Below are 24264 nucleotides of genomic sequence, written 5' to 3'. Positions count from 1 at the left end.
AATGCGAATTTGCTGTAACGCGATTTATGAATTAGGAACGATATTTGTATAACGCGAACGCTTGTTTGCTATAACGCGATTTTTGCTTACTATTTCTCCAATTTTGTGGTATTAACTGTGAATATGGTAAAGAAGAATATCTCCAAGAAGCGTTCTGGTGATAGAATTCCCGGTGATGATCGTAAAAGAAAGGATATAACACTTGAAGAGAAGCTCGATTTTATCAACCTCAAAATCACCCTTCTCCCCCATCAAGTTACATTCATATTTTTTCAAGGTAAAGTGTTACATTTACTGTATGATTTCATTGTTAGATATGATTGTAACATTTATTTAGACTGTGCTATCCTTTGTGTTAGGCTAACTACTAAATTTTTTCGATTTCGAGTAATCTGCACCTAACCCTATTTTCTCCATAAGCCCTGTTATTTCTATTACGCGATTTTCTATAACACGATATTTTACAAGAACACAATTATCGCGTTATAGCAGAACTACCTGTAATACTGTACTGTAATTAAAAATACTCACAATGAGTAGATGTAGAGACAGAGAAGCAGTTTCAGGGTAGCACTGAAGTTTTTTTAATTTCTGCAGTGAATAACTGGCCGAGGACCATCAGTGAAAGGAAAACAAGTTATATATGATGATGGGTGAAGGCCAATGTTCATAAATTTTTTATGTACAAAGTTAAAAAACCCCTGGACTATCTAGTTAAACCCTTAAACAAGCTCAGATGATTTTGTGGAATTTCACGTGCCATCCGTGGCATATACTTTGAGTGAATTCAATAACTCTTAATAAAGGCAAAAAATAAATTGGGAAACATTACCAGTACTGGTTCCCCCATACAGTCCAGCAAAGTTCCCCAAGTCATAATCTGATTAAAAGTTGCCATTTTTCTTCCATGAGATTTCCATTAACAGCATCAGTGTTTGGGATGAGCTGAGCTAGTGGAGCAGCTTGCCCTATGGACGGACAAGCGTTTGGAATATTTCACCTGTTTCATATCTAGTACACACACAGCATTTATTTAGGCTACAAGTAAGGCATGATAAAATATCTCAATATTTATTATAATTTTGTTCTTACATAATTATTTAGTAACTATTTTCTCTAAATACTCTAAATAATGGAACTGCAATTACTTATAGTAAATAAAAACTCCATAATATTCTATAAACCTTAATAATAAAACAATGCTATACATGAGTTGCAACCAAATTCAGGTACTGTACTTTTCAATGAATCATTTCTTTTATGCCTACTAATTTAAAAAGTTAGTGAAGAAAATTTTACACTTTAATATACAGTATAGTAATATCTCTGTAAGCCAGAATCCCTCTTAACCGGAACTCTCCGATAACCAGAATTGAAATGTTCTCAGAAAATCGTTCCCAAAGCCGGAATTTTCTGGAAAATTCTGGCTTCAGGGAAGATTTTCCGAGGGGTACATTTTCTTGAAAATTCCGGGATCGGAAATTTTTTTCTGGGTTTGAGAGAGAACAATCGGGGGCATTTTCTGGAAATAATGAGAAAATTTTTCTGGTACAGGATGGGGGATTTTTTTCCGATCTTGAGAGCTGAAATAATGCATCATTTTAGAAAATTCCGGGGATGAAGGATTTCTTTACGGGTTTGAGAGATGATGTAATGCGCAATTTCTGGAACTTCTGAGAAAATTTTCCCGGCACCCGGAAAAATGCAGGGAATGGGGGATTTTTTATGGCTTTCAGAGTCATCTCATCACCCAGAAATCTCTCATTCTCATAAGTGCTCTACACCAACTGTTCTGGCTAAGAGAGATATCACTGTACAGTATATATTGTATATTAATAAGTTGGTGAATACCTTTGTTGTACAGTAAGAGTACAGCATAATTTAGTTTTGTTAACCAAGGAAGCAGTGTAATAGTAAAGAGGTTCAGGTATAACAACTCTTTCTCTGATTTATTTTTGACATTTGAATTTGAGATGTTTATTAATGCTTTGGACAAAAATAAAATGCTTATTGAAAATTTTCGAACAAACTTTAAGAGTTTTAGGTAGCCTACAATTATATCAGCCACTATAATTATTACAACCAGGTAAAGCAAATAAATATCACTATACAGTTGGGCTGAACACTATAACCCAAATAATTAATTCCTTAATCTGACAATATAAGTTTACTGAAGCAAGTAAACAATACTGCAGTGTAAAATATAAGCACTTTAGTTGTGACACAACCCTGGAAAGGAAGCTTATAAGTATACTTTCATTTGGGTATGTAAGACTCTAGCACTTCACAATCATTCATGCTCCACTGGCACTTGAACCTGCCATCCAACACCCCCAGTATACTCCCTGCTACACTTCACACATTCTTAAGTTAACTTAAAAAGTGCCATTTCTTTTAATTCCCACAAGAATTAAGAATATGAGTAAACAGGACAAATAATTTTTGTCAAATTTATGTGGAATAACTTTGTCTTGCTACCTATAAGGTTGCAATATGAAATGCAGTAGATGAAAAATAATATTAACTACTAGACTATCAGATTTGTTGCATTAATATTTTCTAAATGTAAAATGGAATACAGGCAAATGTATTTGCACATTTTCTTGTGCTTATCAATATTGATGACATATGCTAAAGCTTCATTCTACGTTTTTACTGGTATATTTTACAGCACTGATAGTCCTTACTGTATTTATCTCAAATTCATATACACTGTAATGCAGTTTTAATTTAGTGCTATTTGAATTTTATGATAAAATTATTTGAATCATAATGTTGTTATAAAAAAGTCAAGCTGTTTGAATTTCATCTGGCTGGGAAAAAAACAATCAAAGGCTTCTAGGTGTGCTATGATGTGGGAAAAAATGGCAGTCTATTACCAGAGTGGCCATTATGTTGAGCCTTATCTTTGTGTAGCAAGAATTATGGATTTACTGTATGAATTCAATTACGTTACTTCTTTACATGTCGCCCCATATCCTACAAGAGTGCAAAAAGACTGAAGGCTTATGGGAAATAGGGGGTTAGGTTCTATGGGTGTGGATAACACTCATTAAAGTCTAAACTAAGTTGCCTGATCCTTCACTAAACAATACCTGTATTGTACAATTACTGTACTTAAATTTTAGTCAAATACATATAAAATCACTTGATATAAATTAAATAGCAATATAAATTTTACAGTACTGTACTGTACATTTTTGTGGGGATGGCATATTGCTATAAAATACAGTAAGAAAAATGAAGAGCATGGGTGTGTATGTGTGGACTTAGCAGGTTGCCAAGTTAGACTGTCCCTGTAGTTACATTCCCCTCTCAGGCCAAGCTGTGTTATTGTTATTTTTCCACTCATATTTTCGGGTTGATATACCGAGTGTAATTTTCTTCTTCTTTTTCATGCACACACAATTGTTCATATATGTGTAAAAAAAAATAAAAAAATAAATGATTATCATAAGGTTAAACACATAAAGAGAATAAACATTTCTTACGTACATGGGAGTTAGTGTCAGATCATGGGAGGGGGTGTGGTGTTGGGGATTGCAGCCTCTCCCTAACAGGTCAAAAGCTGTGAGGTGCTTTAGTGTTCTTTTTCAACTCGTAGTTTTGGGTAGATATAATTTTATACATACTGTATATTTTTTTACATGCACACACAATTGTTCATACAGAATGTACAAATAAATACAGGAAATGATTATCATAAGGTCAAAAACAAAGAGAATAAAGATTTCTTACGTCTGCAGGATTTATCCCTCGATCGTAGGAGGGGTAACAGGAGCATACTCCTGTCTCCTTAGTAAAATGATTGGCAATGAAGTATTTTTTCTTTTCTTTTATTTATCAGTATTATTTTTATTCATTCCTCACATTTATGGAGGAATGCATTAGACCACGGAGGGATAAAGACGCCACACTAATCTGCGGGTAGTCGAAATTAAATGCCGTCATTGGTGAAATGGTATAAGAATAAAAACCATGGATACCCAGAATAAACGGATGAAAAATCTGCTGTTAGTGAGGGTCTACTGTACAAGAGTTTTCACAAACAAAACCTTTGTGATAAATGAGGACTATCAGTATTTGTATCAATTTTAAAAACCCCTACATTAAGTGGATTCGGAAAAGAGGAAAGATTTGCGAGATGTATGGAAGAAAAGATCCAGGGTAGCAATTTCATCTAAAGACCATCAACTAACTCAACCAGGAAAGGCAACTACAGTACAGTACAGTATTGTAAAAAAAAAAAAAAAAAAAGGAATCGTGTCAGAGAAAAAGCATACAGTAGTTCTGCAAGTACAGTACATTCATATATACAACATATTAATTACTGGAGATAAACTGATTCTAACATTATACAGTCGGCCCTTAACACACGGATTGCCCCGCCGGAGGAATATTCTGTACATTGAAGTACATTCAAATCGCGCGCCATTCAACTTGCGCGCGGCACCAAACACGGGACACCGCCCGCTCCCGCAACCTCACACGCATAGCTCTCCCTCACTCAGTCAGTTTCGCTGTAACCACGCTTGTGTTGACATCAGCATTGTAGTTGCAAAAATATTACATTTCCGTGAATGTATTATATCAAGCACAGTATGAATAGAATATCACTAATATAAGAGTATTTTAACCGAAAACAACTAAAAAAACGAGTAACCTATCTTGAACATCGGAAGGTTAGGTAAAGTCTTTTGTTTATGTAGTTTATCCTAATTTACATTGAAATGCATTACATTTCAGCAAAACTACTATTTATTTCTGAGAATATGGAAATGTAATATTTTGCTGAAATGACGTACGTATTACAGTGGAAAGTGACGAAAGCAATGACTCGCTTTCTTTCGTTCAAAAGATGTTACCAAAATCGCTTTTCGAATGGTTTTCAGTTAAAAAACTGTTGTATTACAATAATATTCTATCCTAATTCACTTGTGATGCAACAGTTTTTTTAACTGAAAACCATTCGAAAAGCGATTATGGTAACATCTTTTGAACGAAAGAAAGCGAAAGTCGTTGTTTTCGTCACTTTCCACTGTAATACGTACGTCATTTCAGCAAAAATATTACATTTCCGTGAATGTAGTATATCAAGCACAGTATGAATATAATATCATTGTAATATAACAGTATTTTAACCGAAAACTATTAAAAAAACGAGTAACATCTCTTGAACATTGGAAGGTTAGGTAAAGTCTTTTGTTTTCGTCATGTATTTTATCCTATTTTACATTGAAATACATCACGTTTCAGCAAAACTACTATTTATTTCTGAGAATATATTCATTCAGGCACAGTTTAGGTAAAATATACATGTGCTGTAACATTTTTTTAATTGAAAACGATTCGAAAAACATGTACCCTCTAGCCCTGTTCAAGGAGAAGACTGGGAGGAGCTGTTTGGTGCTTATGACGATGACAAGGGAAATGATTTTGATGGATTTTAATGAAAATATTCAGAAAGACCCTGGCACTGTCAATGAAAGTGGCTGCTGAAGGCTTCCAGGGCATGGCAGAGGACGAGATTAGGGAGCTAATTGAAGAGCACAACACTGAGCTGACCGAGGAGGATCTACAGGAGTTAGTAGACTCAGGCAAGGAAGAGGAAGCGAAAGGGAAAGAGGATGAGGAAGAGCACCAAGAAATAACATTGGAGAAGTTGGGGGAGATGACCAGGAATATTGAGGCACTGAAAAACCTGGCCTATAGTATGGAGCCCTCCATGGTGCGTGCCCTGAAATTCATGCGAGGGATGGATGACGTTTTCACTCCATACAAAAGCATCATGGAAGAAATGAAAGAAAGAGACGACAACTCCCCATCACCATGTTCTTTGATCACCGAAGGAGAGATTTAACACCATCAATCACTGGCGGCAGTGAGGAAGCAGCTGAATCCACCATCGCCCCCACTTCACCACTCGTTATGGAATTGAGTGACGATGAGCCCAATGACCCCCGTCCTGTCGCCGAGGATAGGTACTGTACAGGAAAGTGAAATTTTTATCTCTTTTTTTTAATAGCTTTTCTTGCCATGTTTATTGTTTGTAAAAATGCACAGCACAGTACAGTTCAGTACTGTACATAGGAAGTGGAGGTGCAGTTATTCACAAAACATTTGTGTTCGTTGTCGGCAGTAGTGACGGTGAGGAGGTGGAGGAGGCAGAGGGGGTGGCGGAGGCAGAGGAGGTGGAGGAGGGAGCGGAGGAGTGGTGACCTTGGACGCGGGAGCAGGGACGAGTGGAGATGCCAGCCAGTACATTACGGGTGTATTAATTGTTTTTATAGCTATTTTTGCATTTTAATATTAAATATTGTACATTACGTTTCAACAAAACTACCATTTATTTCTGAGAACATGGAAATGTAATATTTTTGCTGAAATGATGTACGTATTACAGTGGAAAGTGGGATAAAATTGTGACGAAAGCAATGACTTTCTCTTTCTTTCGTTCAAAAGATGTTACCGTAATCGCTTTTCGAATGGTTTTCAGTTGTGGGATTATAAGGCTAATGATAGGATAGAATATTATTGTAATACAGTACGAGTACAACAGTTTTTTAACTGAAAACCATTCGAAAAGCGATTACGGTAAAATCTTTTGAATAACGAAAGAAAGCGAAAGTCATTGTTTTCATGATTTTATCCCACTTTCCACTGTAATATGTACGTCATTCCAGCAAAAATATTATATTTTCATATTTATTTCTGAGAATACCTATATTCATTCAGTCACAGTTAAGGTAAAATATACTTGTGATATAATATTTTAATGAAAATACGGTATCGTAGTTTTCTTTTGTTTCAAATTTAATTAACAAAGATTGATGTTTCAAATGTAATGAACAAAAATTTATGTACAGTATCTGTAAATAAACTTTAATAAATGAATACTTTGTTTTACATCGTCCTGTGCTACCATACCATGGATTTGGCTACTTTGGGCTTGCTATGATGACGCAAGAGATCTGCCCTGGCAACTGTACCGACACTCACAGCTGGTGGTGCGTTGGTGCATCATTTCCATTGTTTACTGGTAGTTACTGGTAAATATTTTTCAACCTAACAAAACTATTACCCGTTTAGAGGTCGACCCCCAATTTTTTGCCAAATAATTTGGTCTTAAAAACTTGAATTACACACAGGTATATACGGTAAATAAGGACATGGGGGGACCAGTTTTTGGGGGAGGGGAGGCAGCACATATAAGCGGATTTTTAACATCCACGGGTATCTCTGTTACGTAACCACCGCGTATGTTAAGGGCCGACTGTACTGATGAACATGGCTCTTCTCATACAAATGTAAAATAAATCTTATTTTCAATTAAATATTAGTATTTCTGGTCTTATAAGTACTGTAGTTAATTTATATATACATAAAAATTATCTGCAAAGTTCATATGCAAGTAAAATATAAATAAATGGTCTGGAATGTTGCATTAAGAAACTTTTATTTTTCAAACTAAACATTTTAGATAACTATTATATTAGTTAAGTACAACTTTATTGACAGCCTCAAATTGCAAATTGGCAATAAAAGACACATCAACCCTAGGATGTTATTAAGAGCTCAGTATTTATACTGTAAGTTGAGGACCTCAGGTATTGAAACCTATTGTAATCCTACATAAGGCGGTCAAGGATATTAGGTCTCAGTACTTAAAATGTAATGCTTCACAATCATTTGTGAGAATTTCCCCAGATGTATTGGTACACCATGCTTGTGGGGAAACAAGATTCTTCAATCCTGCCTCTGACCTGTGACTAATCTCCATAAAAAGACTTCTAAAATTACTGCTCATAACCTAATCTAAAAGTTTGTCAGCCAGAAACCAAACTACTCATCAGAGTATAAATGAGCAAACAAGTAGACCAGCACAGTCACAGAATTAACCCCTTAACTACAGGATGTCACTTTTACTATTTTATTTTACAAAAGCAGACTCCTCATATCAAAGGGGTTTAGAGACTGGTTTAGTTACCTGCAAAACGTTGGCAACATAAAAAGAGCTATTGCATATTTGTTTTGTACTAATTAACACTTGTCTTTTTTTTTGTACAATATTTCTGATCACATGAAAATGGCTGGTAAGGCTTCTCCAATAATTGCCACGAGCTAATAGGGCCAACACATACCGTAGTCATAATGAGAATAAACTTCACAGTGTAGCAGCCACGGCCAGATAAAGTTGTGGTAGGCACATATGGTTCATATAGGCACATGCAAAAGATAAAAAAAATAAAAATTCAGGTACACTTTACACCCCTAAACAATTGAGTTTTATCCAGCCCTTGTAGCAGTCACCATTTTCTTTCAAATGAGATCTAAACTTATTTGAACTGTACTTCAGACAGCAGTGTATATAAAAAGAGCCACATGTTAACCCAATGCAGTACTGTATGTTTAAACTGGTGATTCGTTCAGCCATAGGTGAATTAAATATTTGGTGGGATGAATGGAACTTGAGGGGTGAAGGAAGCAATAAGGATGAATGAGTTAAACTATACTGAATTTTGAAGATTTTTACACAGGGAAGAAAAACAATCTGAAGAAATTATTGAAGGGCATAATTTCATCCAATCTACAGTTGCTCTCTAGCATATTTCATCAGCAGGATGCACAGGACATGGAGGTGTTAATGAAGCTTCACCATGATACTCTCCCCTACAACTTCACCAAAATTTTGTTTTCTAAAATGTGCTCCTTCTTAGGACACTATTGGGTTGGATTGCTAGAATTTCCTGATGACAAATTAATTTGCTATGAAGGCCCTTTATGTACTAGTGATGATGGCAACTACAATATGTATGTGTCTCAACAGGGGCTTTTGACGTTGATTCGGTGTAATTTGGAGATGGGAATTGGGCCTTGATTTGAGAAGCTTTTCACAAGAATACAGGAACACCCCAGCCAGGGATGTTTTAAACATATTTAATAATGTTTATCAGAATGTGTAATGCTTGTCATCCATTGCTTATCAGTTTTTTTCTTGTGGAGAAAAAAAAAACTTAGAAATTATTTCATGGTTTAAACACAGTAACTAGTGTGTGATGATTAATCTTTTTGTTTTTCTGTTTTGTTCAGGTGGTATAATAATAAAAAAAAAATATGAAATTAGTTTATGTTGTCTTTTCAAACTATGCAACAATGCGTCATGTATAATTGTACAGTATATACAGAGAAATGAAAATGGAAAACTATCGAAATTTTGCAATAAAGACTCGAGGGTGAAGGCACTAAAAAAAGTTTAAGAAGCATTGATGTAAAAATTTAACTATGACCAAAAAATTACTTAGCTGGCCATCTTGGGAAAGAATTGTACCTCTTGTGTATCCATGCCATCATAATACCTAAAGTTTCTATATAAAAAAATTGTACGGTATATACATCTTGTGCATGTAACTTGTAAAACCCTACTTGTGTGATATTATGCAATTACATGTTCTTCACACCAATCTAAAAAGTGACATACAAAAATTTATACATACTTGAAATTATATATTGCAGAGCAGCCAGTCAGTGTCTTTTAAAATTTGGGCGAGAATTGACCATTCAATATGCATCATAACCCTTCAATGCCAGTACTGTATATTTATCTAATATATAGAGACTTAAGCATTCACTTTTGTAAAGCAGTAACTCTCACGGATACACAGCGTGAATGAACAAAGGTTGATCCAATAAGCTGTAACGAGGAATAGTTATGCAGTACAGTATAAGCCTTGCAATGGGAAGACAGTAATTGACTCTGCTTGAATTAATCTCACAATAAAACAAAGAAATGGAGATGGGGTGACATTTACCATCATCCAGAAATGATAAAACCATTAAGTATATCATCATTGGTAGTTCTACATAAGCACACAGTAACTTTTCCTACTTGACTGTTGTGTCTCTTCACTTTCTGTAGGATCATCATTGTCATCATCATTGTCGTCGTCATCATCATCATCACTGTCGTCATCATTATCATCATCCTCCTCCTCATCCTCTGAAATACAAGGGCTAGAAGACTCAACAGATGCATCTTCTAGACACACTTTGTTTGAATCTTTCACCATAGTGTCAACTCCTGTTAGAGCATCTAATCTCGATTCATCTTCAATGGGTGTGCTACTTCGAGGAGTTGCTTGGCAAAGAGTCTGCTGGCATGACATTGTAGTCAGGCTGCGGGATGATTCCACTGATCTGAAAAATACTTTATTTATAAACACCACAAGATTTAAGAATAATGTAGGCCACTTGAATTTTGGGGCAAGATTCATGACCTAAATACTGTAGGATGAGCTTGTTCCTTTACAAATGAATATCCTTTTCTTACATTTCTTTGGAGTAAGGGGAAGCTTTATCCTTGGCAGTTAATAATCAATCTAATCATTGAAGAAATCATGAATGTACAGTATATTTAATTTATGGTTATAAATTATAATCACCATAGTAACCATACCCACACAAATTTGTTCACCGTAAAGTGGCTCTAAAGGTTAATGGTAGTAAAAATGGTGCCTGTAAAGTGTGACTACAGCACCAGTTCTCACACATGTGGTTTGAAAAAGTAGGACAACAATATCTTTGCTTTACCTACAATTTGAGAGTGCAGGATACCAAACACCCCATCTATCACTCTTACTCTATTTCTAATTTACATTTTCATGCCCACATGAGGGTGACAGATGGGGTGTTTGGTATCGTTCACTCTCAAATTGTGCTGGTTCTCTCTATGTTCTTATCTGTAATTACATTATCATATATATTCTCCATAAATTAAATTGATTTTCATATCTGTAATGAGGCACCCATCTGTTATGATCCACTAGCCATATGATTTACACCCATCTATAGCTATGTCATGATCCATGAGTCTACACCTATCTAAATACCTTTCCATCCAGAATATTTTATATCTAAGCATATATAAGTTATATGAATTTGAGGGTTAATAGAAAAAAGTTGAGTTAACCAGAGGTTATACACAATAAACTTTTACCTATGTTTATATTGCTAGCACAGACATTTATTGATTATTAGTTTCAAAAGAAGCTGCTTGAAGAGATGTACAGAACTTTGTTTTTATCATGAAGAAAGTTAAATTCTAACAATATTTATTTGTTGTGCCCAAAAGTATTTCCACCACCTATACATTTTTATTACTAACAAAGCACACAAGATGTTCACTCATAAATTTAGTTAAAGAACATTAAACTAAGCAGCCACTGATAATAACAAGCAAACTTACGACTTTACTGATGGCAGTGAGGTGGCCTCAGTCACCATACCCACATTTAGTGCGCGACGTGGTTCCACGCACCACCTAATGTAGGAAAACACAAGTACCTAAGTGTGCGCTGCAATCATCGGCAATTACATCAATCTACCTCTATTGTTTTATTCTTTACCATTTCAGATACTCAGTCCTGCACTCAAACTCACTTACACTCTAAAAATTAAAGTTTGCAATTCAACGAAATGTTTCTATGATGTCTTGATAATCTTAGACCAGTGTTTCTCCAACTGGGGGCCATGGCCCCCAAGGGGGAGTCATGGCCCCAAGGAGGGGTCATGGCAAGATTTTAGGGGCGCCATGGCAGGCTAGTGTAAGCAGTATATGTTTGGAGAAAATGTGGAAACTCTGATTCAACCTTTTATTTTTTTTACTTTGCCTTGTGAGGGGAGAAACTTTTTTTTTTTTTTTTTTAATCATAATACCCATATGGTATGGTTTTGTTATTTACATAGTATGGTGCAGCAGCTAGTTTTTAATTTCCAACGGATTCACTCAGATTGCACGATTCTAGTTCCTGTTCAGACGAATTCCTTGATCTCAGAACGATTCTGCTGCCAGAGACCTCTATGAAGAAAAATCTGACTGTATTCTGGTGCTCAATGTATCAGTCATATCCAAAAGTTAGTGAGATCGCACTTAGAGTCCTCTTGCCATTTTCTGCTACTTATTTATGTGAATCTGGTTTCTCCACCTTCTTCAAATAGAGAATAGAAGCTGAAACCGGTTACATGTGGACCCAGACATGAGATGTGCTTTATCAGAGACTCGACCTCGAATCAGTCGACTGACTGAAAGGAAACAATGTCATCCATCCCATTGAACTGTAACAAAATATGCATTCTGTTTGATGATTGAAAACCTTAAAATAAAGGAAGAGAAACAAAACAGTTTATTTTCATCATTATTTGTGAGGGGCTTGGGAGAGAACTGAAGGGGGGCCACGAGGATGTTGAGAGTTCCTCATGGGGGGAATGAAGTGAAAAAGTTTGAGAAACACTGTCTTAGACTGACGTAGATAACTGACCGAGTAAGACCTCATACATAATGTATATTGTTTCTCACTCTTGATTTATTTTTTTCGTTTTTGTATTTATTTATGGTTATTATTATTATACCGGGTAATTATTATTTATTTTATTTTATTTGTATTTGTATTAATTTGCTATTAATTTTATTAATTGTTGTTGTAATAATAATAATAGATACAGTGTATTATTATTATTTATTATTATATTCTCGCCCCCCAGGTCCTGATGTGGGTCAGTGACCTGTGCCCGGGTGGGCTAATCCCCGTAAAAAAAAAAAAAAATCCTGTAAGTCTGAGCCCAACTCCCCATTTCATACTCAAGATACTGATTGTTTTCAGTGCTAGTATATATGATTTTACAGAAAATATCTATCGGTGTTCAGTATATGATTAATAACAGGTAGGCTGTAATTGTTTAATCTGTATAAAAAAAAAATCAGGGCACCTGTGTTACTAAAATGATAGGCAAGCTAAAAGTAGGTTTGCTGCCCCCACCTTCTTCCTTCCCAATTCATGAAGGAAAGAAGCTCCTAACGTGGATAAGATTCAAGGAATCTCAATAGCCACATCTAAAATCTAGAATAGATCTCTTTCTCACATCAAAATCTATCATAAAATATTTACTACCTGTACTAGTTATCATTACTGCTCTGAAAACTTATGGTTGGTACTGTAATCAGATTACAGTTAACAAGTAATTTTTCCTGTCTCGTTTTGTTTTTTTAATTGTTTGGGGTAACCAATACAGGGTTACCAGTCCCACACCCCAACACAAGGGAAGGGGGATTCAATGCTAAAATTACAGCAAGTCCTCTAATGTCGTGGTTCCGTTCCTGAAAACCGTGACCTTAACGGAAACCACGTTAACAGAATCAATTTTCCCCTTAAGAAATAGATAAAATAAGGGAGTTACGTTTCCCAGCCTCCCTTTGCCCCATAAAATACATTACATACTGTATACATAAATTCAATGAAATTTTGATTGAAAACAGTATACTGTACAGTATATTATAAATCCCAAAAGATAAATAAACTATATAATTTTGTATTGTACTCACTGATAGGCAGTTTAAAACCTCCATTTTCATTGGCAGGCTAATGGTCCTATGTCACTTCTTCACAACACTAGCATCACTAGCACTTGACGGGGGCTTGGAAGCCATTTTGAATGGTTGCAGTACAGTATTTAGAGTAAAAACACTAAACACGCACGAACGCTGTGGAAGCCTAACAAAGACTGGGGTTGCTTGGGGGACGTTGTGACGCTCCGCGAGAGAGCGTAGTGCGCCAAGATGAGAGAGGGTGATGCGTCAGTGGCATTTAACGGTTTGCACTCAGTCACGCCATGGTGCTTCACTGTGTTCGTGTTTGTTACGAGCGCCGTGGCGTGATTGAGTGAAAACAGTTAAATGCCACTGATGGGTCACATGATACATCATGTGATGCCTGATAACTCTCAGGATCATATTAGGTTCCTACCTGTTTTAGTTTTTGTGTATGGGAATTATTTAGGGTTCTTAAAAAATAGAAAATAAAAACACCCTGTATTAAAAAGAAAAGCTATCATGAGCATGTTAATGCTATATAACAACTTCTCTTCATAGTAAGTAGATAGGAAGAATTAACATTAAATTATTCATGTCTAGTTGTACAGGTATCTTCATGTTCTGATCAGGCTTAACCATCTTCTAGTCTTTCGACACAAATTGCATGGCTAAGCACTCCTATGCAGGTACCACCCCTCCTGTTCAGCCGCATGTCACACTGAGAGCACCCCTTCCATAAAAAGAAACACAGGAACAGTGGACCGGCAATATCAAACACCTACAGTAAGTTCCTCTCACTAGCCTCGTGGGCTGGCAGATGTCTTTCTAAGGGTGCAATTTAGGTCTCGATCGCTCTATCCAATGTTTACCAAAATGGAAAAAAACATTCCTATTGCCGACCCATCGAAAGACTGTGAGGGGGTAAGATTTCTGACCATGGCCAAGAGTACCAGAGTTTTAAGCGAATAACATTAACTATTCTTTGGAAATGAAGTGTAGGTAAACATATAAAATGAAAGTATAGCGGTAATACTGTACCTGCTAGTGCTTGAAGGGGTCTGGTGCTGGCGTGAGGATTTGGGTGTTGGGGGCAAATTGTGGGTTGAAGATGGAGTGCTGGGGACGACCACAGGTACATCCACGTACCTCGCAATTAATCGACTTGGACTATTACAATCACCATTCTCTTTATGCACATCAACCTGTACAGGAAGCAATAGTTACTTCATAATATATTAGAAAATATAAATAAATATTGTTAGGAATTTAAAAGACTATTACTCAGTTGGTACTTTTCTGGACACCAACACATGACACAAGTTCAGTCCTGAGTCCAGGTGGGGCTGACAGTATTGTGGTGTACACTATGTTGCCCAGTAGCCTTGCCAATACCATGAGGTAAGCTGATCCTTCTTCACCGGGGTCGGCTACTCACCAAACTTGTGAAACAATGTAAAGGTTGTAAAATAAATTATTAACTACAAACGTGAATAACCCTACCACAGTGTCTTGTCCTACACTGAAGGCAAGGCAGCACAAGCTTAATCTTAAGCCAATCCTTCTTACATAATCAAATACAGTACTAAACACCATGGATCAAAAGATGTCATGGGAAAACACTCCTTTTCACCCCATAAAAAATATCCCAAACAAAAATATCTTAGTACAAGTATCATATCAATCACAGGTTTATGAAGAATTCAAAGACCTGGAATATATAATCTACTTACAATAACTATGATGGGAAGTTGGCAATTGATAAGTGAAGAGTAAGGAATTCTAGAACATAAGAGTAAAAGTAAAGGAAACAATGGATGAACAATGTAAAGGTAAATTACTGAATGGGTAAAACAGTATAGTAGTTGAGGAGGATAAGATAATATGTGTACCTGTATGCATTAATCTAGAAATCACATCATCATCATCAATGTTTTATGCCATTTTCCATGCTTGTATGGGTTAGCCATGATTACCTGATGGCATGGAGTCCTGGTTGATATTAAGTAAATTGGAAGTAAGTTTATTACTGGATGTCCTTCCTATCTGCTACAATTTTATATGATTGTACAAAAGCAGGGCCTATTGTATCACAGAAAAATCAATTAGATTTATCTGCGGGCATGTAAAATCCAAAATGGGTGATGAGGCTTATGACATGTTCACAGATGGGTTCTTTATGGTTGCTTCAGAGGATCTCAAGCAAGTTAAACCCTTTTTCACAGCAAACCAAAATTAAGGTATTAATGCAATATTGAGTATGATGAGTATAACATAAATATTCCAAATTATAAAACAAAATGTCAACTAATTAAAAAAAGATTGCTAAGAAAACTGTGCTAGATGGACACAAGCACTTTTTGAAAATCAACCACCGAACGGAAGAGTCTATTTACCATCCCTAGGACTATGATTCTTACCAGTGTTACAACATCCAAATCTTGTTCCACTTTCTTCTTCAGAGTCTGTTTTAATATATGGCTCGGCGCAGGATCAGGTTTAGGGGTGTATGGTTTCACCCGGCTGTTAGCAACTTTACTAGTGGATCGTAAAGGAGATGAATGTCTTATATATTCCAGTTGCATCCGTGCAGTTGGCAGTACAGATGATCCTAAAAATATTAATGAGATACCACATTAATGCTGCATATCACTACCTGAAATAAGAGAAAGTAGGTCCTACAGGCCTAGAGCAAAGTGGGTAGCAACTGTGAACTCTGCCTTTTTTGTATACACAAGGAGATTGGAGTATTTCTGCCACATTAGTTTCAAGTATAGGTCATGATGTACATACATATGATGTTGAGATGAAATATTTCTGATGTATTGTACAGTAACAGTTCTGAATGGGGGTTCCTTATACAGTATATGTGAAATAGTTTCCAAGGGTCAAGATCAAAATGTATAAGTAATTCTTGAATCATGCTCAATTACAAAGTAATATAATACAGTAATGTACGTTTAACAATGGCTATTCGACCTACTATCACTCACTTTGGTGAAGGAAGTTTCTTGTCGTATGTACTTAACCAAATATAAACTTCACTGGTTATTCACAAGGTAAGCGTCTCCTCATTCACTTACATTAACCCTTTCTGATATAATCTTCAGAATACTTTAATACAACATCTGTAACTTTTTAAACAACAGACCTGTATCACCAGTACAGTGTAATACTTGCAAGTCTTCAAACAGAACAGACATAAAAACATTTACTCGTTAATTACTGCTACAGTACCATTTTAAGCAAAACCTCCTACTATGCATACCATACATTTTATGATCAGCAAAGTATTATTTTGATATAGTACTGTTATACTAAAAAATGATGAATAATCTATAAAGACAATTCTCTATGAACAACGTGACAAAGAAAGGGCGATTTGCTATTATACAGGTATATGGGAATATATAACCTACCTTGGGCACTGACATGATTTGCTTGAACTTTTCTGTTAGAAGCTGGAGTCTTCCTGAATCCTAGGACTGGAGACTCTGCTTTAGGACTCTTGACTATTAATTTGACTCTTTTTTTACTTTTAACTGAGGACCTCGTTACTCTCGAAAACCTTGGTGAGGGTGATGGCGTTTCCCCATCTTTTTTTGAGAGAAAATTAGGAGTTCGAGGCAGTGATTCTCTCTTTGTTACTGTAACCAAGTTGGTGATGCTTCCTCGAGTCTGACGACTGTTGGAGAACTTTGTTGTGCTTGACACTTTTGTACGAGAGGATGGGGATGGAGTTACAGACTTTATCTGAGACAAAGATGCTGATTTTGCAGTCTTCCTATTCAGCCTAACTGATGGACTTGTATTTTTTGTCCGAGACAATGTTTCTGGTTTAAAAGTTTTCTCCTGCTTAACCAATGGACTTGTGCAATATTTTGCTTTCCTAAGTTTTGGTGAAAAAAGGTTTATTTGGGCAACTTCTGCTTTTTTATATGAGGAAGGTTCAGCTTTCCTTTTCTTTGCTGCTGGCTGCACCTGAAACCAATAAAATGAGATACGTATATTAATATGTAAATCATATATCTTATTTCAAAGCCTACAGTATACATTAAACATTTTATGTTAATACGGTAATACGTACCACATTCCTCCTGCATGTCAACTAGCTGTGAAGCCTCTGTTCTGATCAGTAAATTAATCCCTAAAAGTAGCTTTAACTGTACACTGTAACATTAAAACTTAAAACTGTAGGCGTATTGACAGCAATAATAAAAGCAAAAAGGGCTAAAATGATACAAGTTAGTGTACACATTGTGTTGCAGTCTCAGGGACGCTGGCTGCCTCAATAATTGCCTTAGCAATGCAGCCCAACTGGGACGTTGCTTTCCTTAACAAGGGTGCACTGCACCGTGCATCTTCTGACCTCTCCACACAGCTTCATGGTGAAAGTCAGCAGATATTTAAAACTTTATTCCTCATGATATATACTTTTTTTGCACTTTTTATACATAAGATTGTGTGTGCATGTAACTGAAGAAAAAACAACAACTAAAAGTTAAAAAATAATCATCCGATAACATATAAAGTAGCTCACATTTGGGGAACAGTTGGAAATTTCCCCACTTGGCACTCATTTTAAATACAGTACAGTAATTTATTCTAGAACATAGCTGCTTTTTGGAGTGTTCCAGATACTGGGACACAGATAAATGGTCTCATACCTTTACCTGTATTCTAATTACAGCTTTTTATTCACTAGGGCCCTCCAACTCCTTGCCAAACTTGCTAAACAATGTTCCTAAGATACGTACAATTTATGTGTTTTCTGATAATACAGTAATCGCCCATGAGTCGGAATAACTGGTGCAGAGTCGTGCCAGGTTTGAGAGATTTCCAGCCAAATTTTCTCATCACCAGAATTTTTCTGAGCACCAGTGAATGTTACCAAGTCAAACTGCAGTCGGACAGACACAGCTGCATTTATTTATGCAAACACTACTGAGCATGTATAACATACTGTACAGTATTGTAAATAAACAAAGTATACTATACTGTATAGCTACTCCTCGACTTACGACATACGACCACCTCAGTCGTACCAAATTTTTGTCAAATTACGTATTTTCGATTCCCAACCTTAGTGATTGTGCTGTGTACTGACAAAACTTTCATTTGCAATTCACTTAAAAATGGCTGGCAAGCTTAAAAGTGAGAGTTTTGTGGTGCTGAGAAGAAAAAGACACCCCCATTTTAGATTTTCTATGTATTATTGAAGCATTTTCAACTTATGACCTGGATTTGGGTCCCTAACCCCGTCGTAAGTCGAGGAGCAGCTGTACTGTACATATAGTATTCTATACTGTACTCGCCAGCAGTTGTTGTGATATCGAGCTTGTGATGCAGGCAGGTTAAATGGTGATATGATGATACAGGATGGCCTGCCTTTGTCCTGTACCAGGTTTTGCTAGCTGTCACTCTCCTCCCCCTCATGAAGGAGGGTTTGTACACTCACTAAAGTATTATTGTGAACCTTTACAGGGTTATACAATATGACACATCAGACCAAGAAATCTGATAACACTCATCACGGCTTCTGTCACAGTGATCATTGTAGATGGTTTCAGAGCCAAGGATGCAGAATGTTTTTTTTAGTGAGTGTACATGCACTGTTTACCGTACATACACCTCTACACACTTGCATACACTATCCACTCTGCTACGTACAGTACAGTATGTGCACTATACTTTCACACTTACTAAACATACAGTACGTAAAGTGTATACATAACTGTAATCACTTTTTACATCTCAACACTGCTTTAACGGTTTTCTTGGCTGATTATATTGATACAGCAATGTACAGTACTGCACAACATACATCATGTGCAAAAACAGCAGTGAGTAAATGAACAAGCTTGTGCAATGGCACCAGACAATGAACTAAGAGTGTCTTGATGCTAGAGTTTGAGGAGATAGGCTGCGAGACACATCAGTCAACCATAGGCATCCCATGCAGTCACATGAGTGTACAGTTGTAGCTAATCAAAGCTTATGAACACACCGAGCCTACCCACCCACGCACTCGGCACATGTCGGTGCTGGATGTAATCTCTCGGAAATTTGTTCAAGTGCCCAGAACGGAGAGATTTCCCCCGGAATTGTCCAAAATGTAAAAAATTTTCCTCCAGGTAATGGAGAGTTCTGGGATCGAATATTCCAGCTAATGTAGAGATTACTGTACTTTTGATTTAAAGGAACACTTCAATAAAAATATAATATTAGACCATAAACCCATACTGTAACATTATTTTAAACCCTTTCATTAATGTAAACAACAAAACGAAAATAAATACCTCATTTGTAACTTCAGTTCCTGCTTTTCTTTTTGTTCTGTCTTCAAACATGTTTCCAGCTAAACCGAATGATCTTAGTGATTTACGTCGAGCAAAGTCATTCTGGTTTACAAGGGATCCTTTAGATTTCGGTTTTGTCATTGTTTTCTTAATTTCTTTTTCTTGCAATTTTGTTTTTACTATATCCTTCTTTTCTGTATTTGTTTCCTGCTTGGGAGGAGCTGGCTTACTGGGTGGCAGTTTGGACCTAGACACCTTCCTTGAACTTGATTTTTCTGCTACTGGCAATAGCAACTTATTGTTCTGAATTTCCCTTCGCTCTGTCTCACTTATACTTAAGTGAACCATTGACTGTCTACGTGTTTTTCGTGCAGTGGAGCCTGGAGACACACCTGTCAGGTTTGTTGGGAGATCAAGACGCTTCAGTAACACACTTTGCCTGCGAGTCTGTAAAAAAGAATAATTAAATGACATTAAACATAAAATATCTTACTTTTTACCATTGTAATTAAGGACTGATATCCAGTAGGGTCAAGTGTGAGAAGGATACTGTTGAGGGTGACCCTACTGAACACTGCAGGTTTTCTACAGATAGAGTACTCCAGTTTCCTCCTGTACTATGGAGGATGCCCCTCACTGGACCTCTAGGAAGATCAGTTAGTCAATATTAATAGAAATTCAGTACTATCAATATATTAATCAATCAACCTCATTGATCAACGGATTAAGCCCTATATTTTAGTCTCAGAATTTACTACACATAGTACACATACCTGCTGTGTTGTTTCCTTATGAGATCTCGAAGCAGCAGATGAAGGTTTACCTCTCTTGGTCTGTGTTCTGGAGGAGGCATTTTTCATATTAACATTTTCATGAAAAAAAAAAATTAAAGTGTGTGTGGAGTAATATGAGGGACAATAAAATCCCATTATAACCACATGCAACTGGCCATGTTCTCAACTGATATTAAAAGGTGTTGATGTACACTATATTAATATGCAAGCGTTTACGTATACAGACATCGCATCTCACATTCATCTATTACAATAACTCCATGCTAAATGTTTTGCATCTTAGTACAGGACTTAAGACAGTACTGTATAGGTAAAATGTAATGCAGTGGCTACATACTTTTTGGGCAAAGTCGGGGATTCTGAAAACGGAAAGTTTGCTGCAGAATGCCAATCTTCTTCCAGTGAATCACCTTTCCCACGTTTGGGACTGGATCTCAACCGACCCACCATCGTCCGTTTGCGTGGGGAGACGGTCATCACTCTGGGGAGAATTTCAGTTTGGGGGAATACAGTGGCTTACTCATCCACCATTACTAATCTGCTGATGAAATTTTGGATCACTATAAGATTAGCCCCGAGCTAATTTCACCCGATGATTACCAGTAAACACCCTAATGCTAACCTCAGTCTACCTTATCCCCCAGGCTGTGTTAGGATGTTTAAACTTCAGATGAATTAAGCTGAGGAAGCTAATTCTCAGGGTATTTGAGATTATCATAGAAGAAAAGCTGTTTACCACTTTATTAGATTAATCAGATGTCGGAAGAAAATATATCTAGAAAGTAATTTAAAGTTTGTCAAACTTAACAGCTAGTTTCTGCTTAGAAAACAAATACATGTAGTTTTGTTCTAATAATAGTGTAGAATATAAGATATATAGGGACTTAAAATTTACATCTAACCATGCTGTTCTTTCTATAAAGGGGGTAAAAGCCTAAATAGATGGACATTGATTCAGTAAATCATCACACACATTAAATTTGGTTCGTGTTAACAGACTGCAGATATACAAGCATAAGTAAACAGGAAGACTAAATGAGGCTGTTATGTTATCACTTCCACCTCTCACCGCTGCTCCACACCCACCCCAGGATGGACGCTAGAGAAAGCTGATTGGAGAGTCACAGGCAAATTATTGGTTTGCATGACTGGCAATATGTCAGAAAATGCAAGGGAGGTTGAGGTCACTGTGAAGCGTTGGTTAACCCACTGGGAAGAGTCTGGGAACATGGGAAACTGGCTGCCGTGTGTATTTTTTATGGTTTGCTGGCATTTATACATTAAAATGGCTAATTTGGGTGTGTAATGTAAAGGGCTTTATTAAGTATGACCCTACCAAACATCACAAGTTTCCCAGTCCCCGGCTTCTTCCTGTACAGTACTAACACTGAATAGAGCACCCAAAAGGTTAGTACTGTATGCTGATAAGTAGTGAAAATTATATATATATATATATATATATATATATATATATATATATATATATATATATATATATATATATATATATATATATATATATATATATATATATATATATATATATATATATATATATGTGTGTGTGTGTGTGTGTGTGTGTGTGTGTGTGTGATTTCCACCCTCGTATTCAATATGTCTCCTAATACTTTGTATCAATTTTATTATAAATATCTAAATACCATTGTTTAAAACCTGAACAATCTTGAAAAATTATTACTAAGTTCTGGTTTCTTCATACAGTACTTTGAAACTAATTCACAAAGCCTTGATTACTAAATACCATGCTTGAGCAACTGAGTGACAATTGTGAACATTCTTTTACAGACATTATTTGAATATTGAACTACTCAAACATTGTTGCAATATACATTTTTGTGAAGTACAGTACTGTAAGGCATTCTTAGAAAAACTGCAACCTGTGGTCAACATACAATAAAATACTAAATGTAAGGTTAGTTTTCCTTTTTGAACAATTTGAAATACAGTAAACCCTTGTTATTCGCAGGGGTTAGGTTCCAAGGAATGGCATGAATAAGCAAAAGTGCAAATAGCAACTTATATTACCTTAGTGCACTACTGTATACCTATACCAACCAGCCACGGCAGTACTAACCCCTTTTATCTTGTCTAATATTAATTCAACTTTCTCTGTCAGGGTCATCACTAACTTCTGCCTTTCACATTTCACTCCACTCCACTAGCATCACTAGCACTGACACTAGGCAGTCTTTAAGGGGCCATTTCACACGAGATGCTTCACAGGGTGACTCGTCGTGCTGCAGGAAAAGGTTCTCAAGCTAGCCACCATAACCACCATTTGCTTACTGCAAATCGTCGAAATCGCGAATCGCAAGGGTCTACTGTATATACAAAGACATTTACCTTCCCAGAGTGCCTTACCAGATATTATACATTTTATAATTAATCATTCATAACTAACTTAACTTACCTAACCTTACATATTACAGTGATCTTCCATAAACTAACCTTCCTAAACTTGACCTAAACATTATTATATTAGTTAAGAACTTTATGTCATGGTAAATATTCGTTTAATGGCTGTGGCTCCATTTTATGATAATAGGTTTCTTGGGTTAGGTTTGATAGTTGAGGGTTCAACAGTGATTGAGAAGTTGAAATTGTTATGAGAATAGTCTTTTTTTTTGTATTTAGGAATGTTTTATTCAGCCATAGCCATTAAACGAATATATACCTTTGTCAATTAAATAAAGGGTTACATATTTCAGGTTAGGTTAAGATTTATAGTTGAAACACCTGCACAAGAAATACATTGAAAAATATTACATGAATCATAGAGACCAAGGCAGGCTAGTCATAAATTTACTTAAATTATAAACAAGAACCTCATCAAAAATATTTCAATTTAATACTTGACAACATTGACTTTGTTCTTATTACTAAAATGAGAAAAACTTGACACCTACAAACCTCCAGTGAACATTTTAATAAGGTCATATTAACTGTAAGAGGCATTTTTTTTAGAGCAAATTGTAGCTTGTGATAAGTCCGTCAGTGATCGCCCTATTAGAAAGCTGCTATTTATATCCCGCCGCCTATTGCGTTGCTTCAATTTTATTTCTCACCTGCAACTTTTATAATTTGTAGCACCGCCAAAATTACTTCTCTCAAAATTAAGTTCCTACAACTGCAAGCGACAGAAAAGGCGAAGAAAACGTCATTATTGCGGCAATATCTGGCTTAAGCTGGGTCATTTAAAAACTGCAAGCAAACACTGTGCCTTGTGGTGGCATTTAACAAAACTCGGCTCTAACCTCAACGTTGTCACCCAAACGTTCTGGCTTTTAACATTCATCATCACGACAACACCTCTGTATCACCACTAACTTGGCCCTCATGAAGTCAAGCCACTCTGTTGTCTTATAAATATTGTAATTCTGGTACACCTACCCAAAATGAGTTAGAAAATTATGAAAATCACAAGTTACAATTAATTTCGCACTATTTGCAAGGAGAATCCGGGCAGGCTGCTTGCAGCTTCCCGCCTCTAGCCAATAGCAACACAATATCACAATCTCTTAGCCAATCATATCATTCTATTTTCTAGTGCTTGACTCTCTCAGCCAATCAGTGAAGTCTGATTTGTTTTGAATGTGTTAAAGATACCGCCATTGAGATAAAGTATCGGTTGCTGTCCTCTTGGAGGTATTTGGAATGTGTTTGTTGTTAAATTTGAGGAAATATGTTTATGTAGGATGTATTCTATTTTGATAGTTTGTGTGTTAGGGGTTGTTTTAAAACTGTGCGAGGTACTAGTTGTCGAGGCGGGCGGTTAAGCGGCTAGTTTGAA

At 36.3% G+C, this 24264-nt stretch overlaps 1 protein-coding gene across 4 annotated transcripts; it reads right to left on the bottom strand.

Moving 5' to 3' along the window:
- Positions 1-9111: 9111 nt before the first annotated feature.
- Positions 9112-23961, bottom strand: LOC121860960 (serine/arginine repetitive matrix protein 1-like). Of its 4 annotated transcripts, none has more exons than XM_042358372.1 (9): positions 23729-23959; positions 20791-20934; positions 20433-20499; positions 19660-20106; positions 16780-17341; positions 15781-15971; positions 14402-14565; positions 11243-11317; positions 9112-10194 (listed from the first exon to the last, which is right to left on the bottom strand). In XM_042358372.1, exons 1-9 carry the CDS (start codon positions 23770-23772, stop codon positions 9858-9860), a joined length of 2031 nt encoding a protein of 676 aa, XP_042214306.1. In that variant the 5' UTR covers positions 23773-23959; the 3' UTR covers positions 9112-9857. The 4 variants fall into 4 exon arrangements, with proteins under 4 accessions (XP_042214306.1, XP_042214307.1, XP_042214308.1 ...); XM_042358373.1 differs by lacking the exon at positions 23729-23959 and adding an exon at positions 23540-23722; XM_042358374.1 differs by lacking the exon at positions 23729-23959 and adding an exon at positions 23385-23522.
- Positions 23962-24264: the final 303 nt, after the last annotated feature.

The sequence above is a fragment of the Homarus americanus genome, unplaced genomic scaffold (genome assembly GCF_018991925.1).
Source record: "Homarus americanus isolate GMGI-L3 unplaced genomic scaffold, GMGI_Hamer_2.0 scaffold52806, whole genome shotgun sequence".
NCBI classification, from domain to species: domain Eukaryota; kingdom Metazoa; phylum Arthropoda; class Malacostraca; order Decapoda; family Nephropidae; genus Homarus; species Homarus americanus.
This window is presented reverse-complemented; position numbering and strand designations above follow the sequence as displayed.

Coding starts and splice junctions, on each gene's coding strand:
- LOC121860960 (XM_042358372.1), bottom strand. CDS start 23,772: ATGATGAATGTTAAAAGCCAGAACGTTTGGGTGACAACGTTGAG. Junction 15,972..16,779: donor AAATCATGTCAGTGCCCAAG/GTAGGTTATATA, acceptor TAATATTTTTAG/GATCATCTGTACTGCCAACT. Junction 14,566..15,780: donor ATTTGGATGTTGTAACACTG/GTAAGAATCATA, acceptor CTTCCTGTACAG/GTTGATGTGCATAAAGAGAA.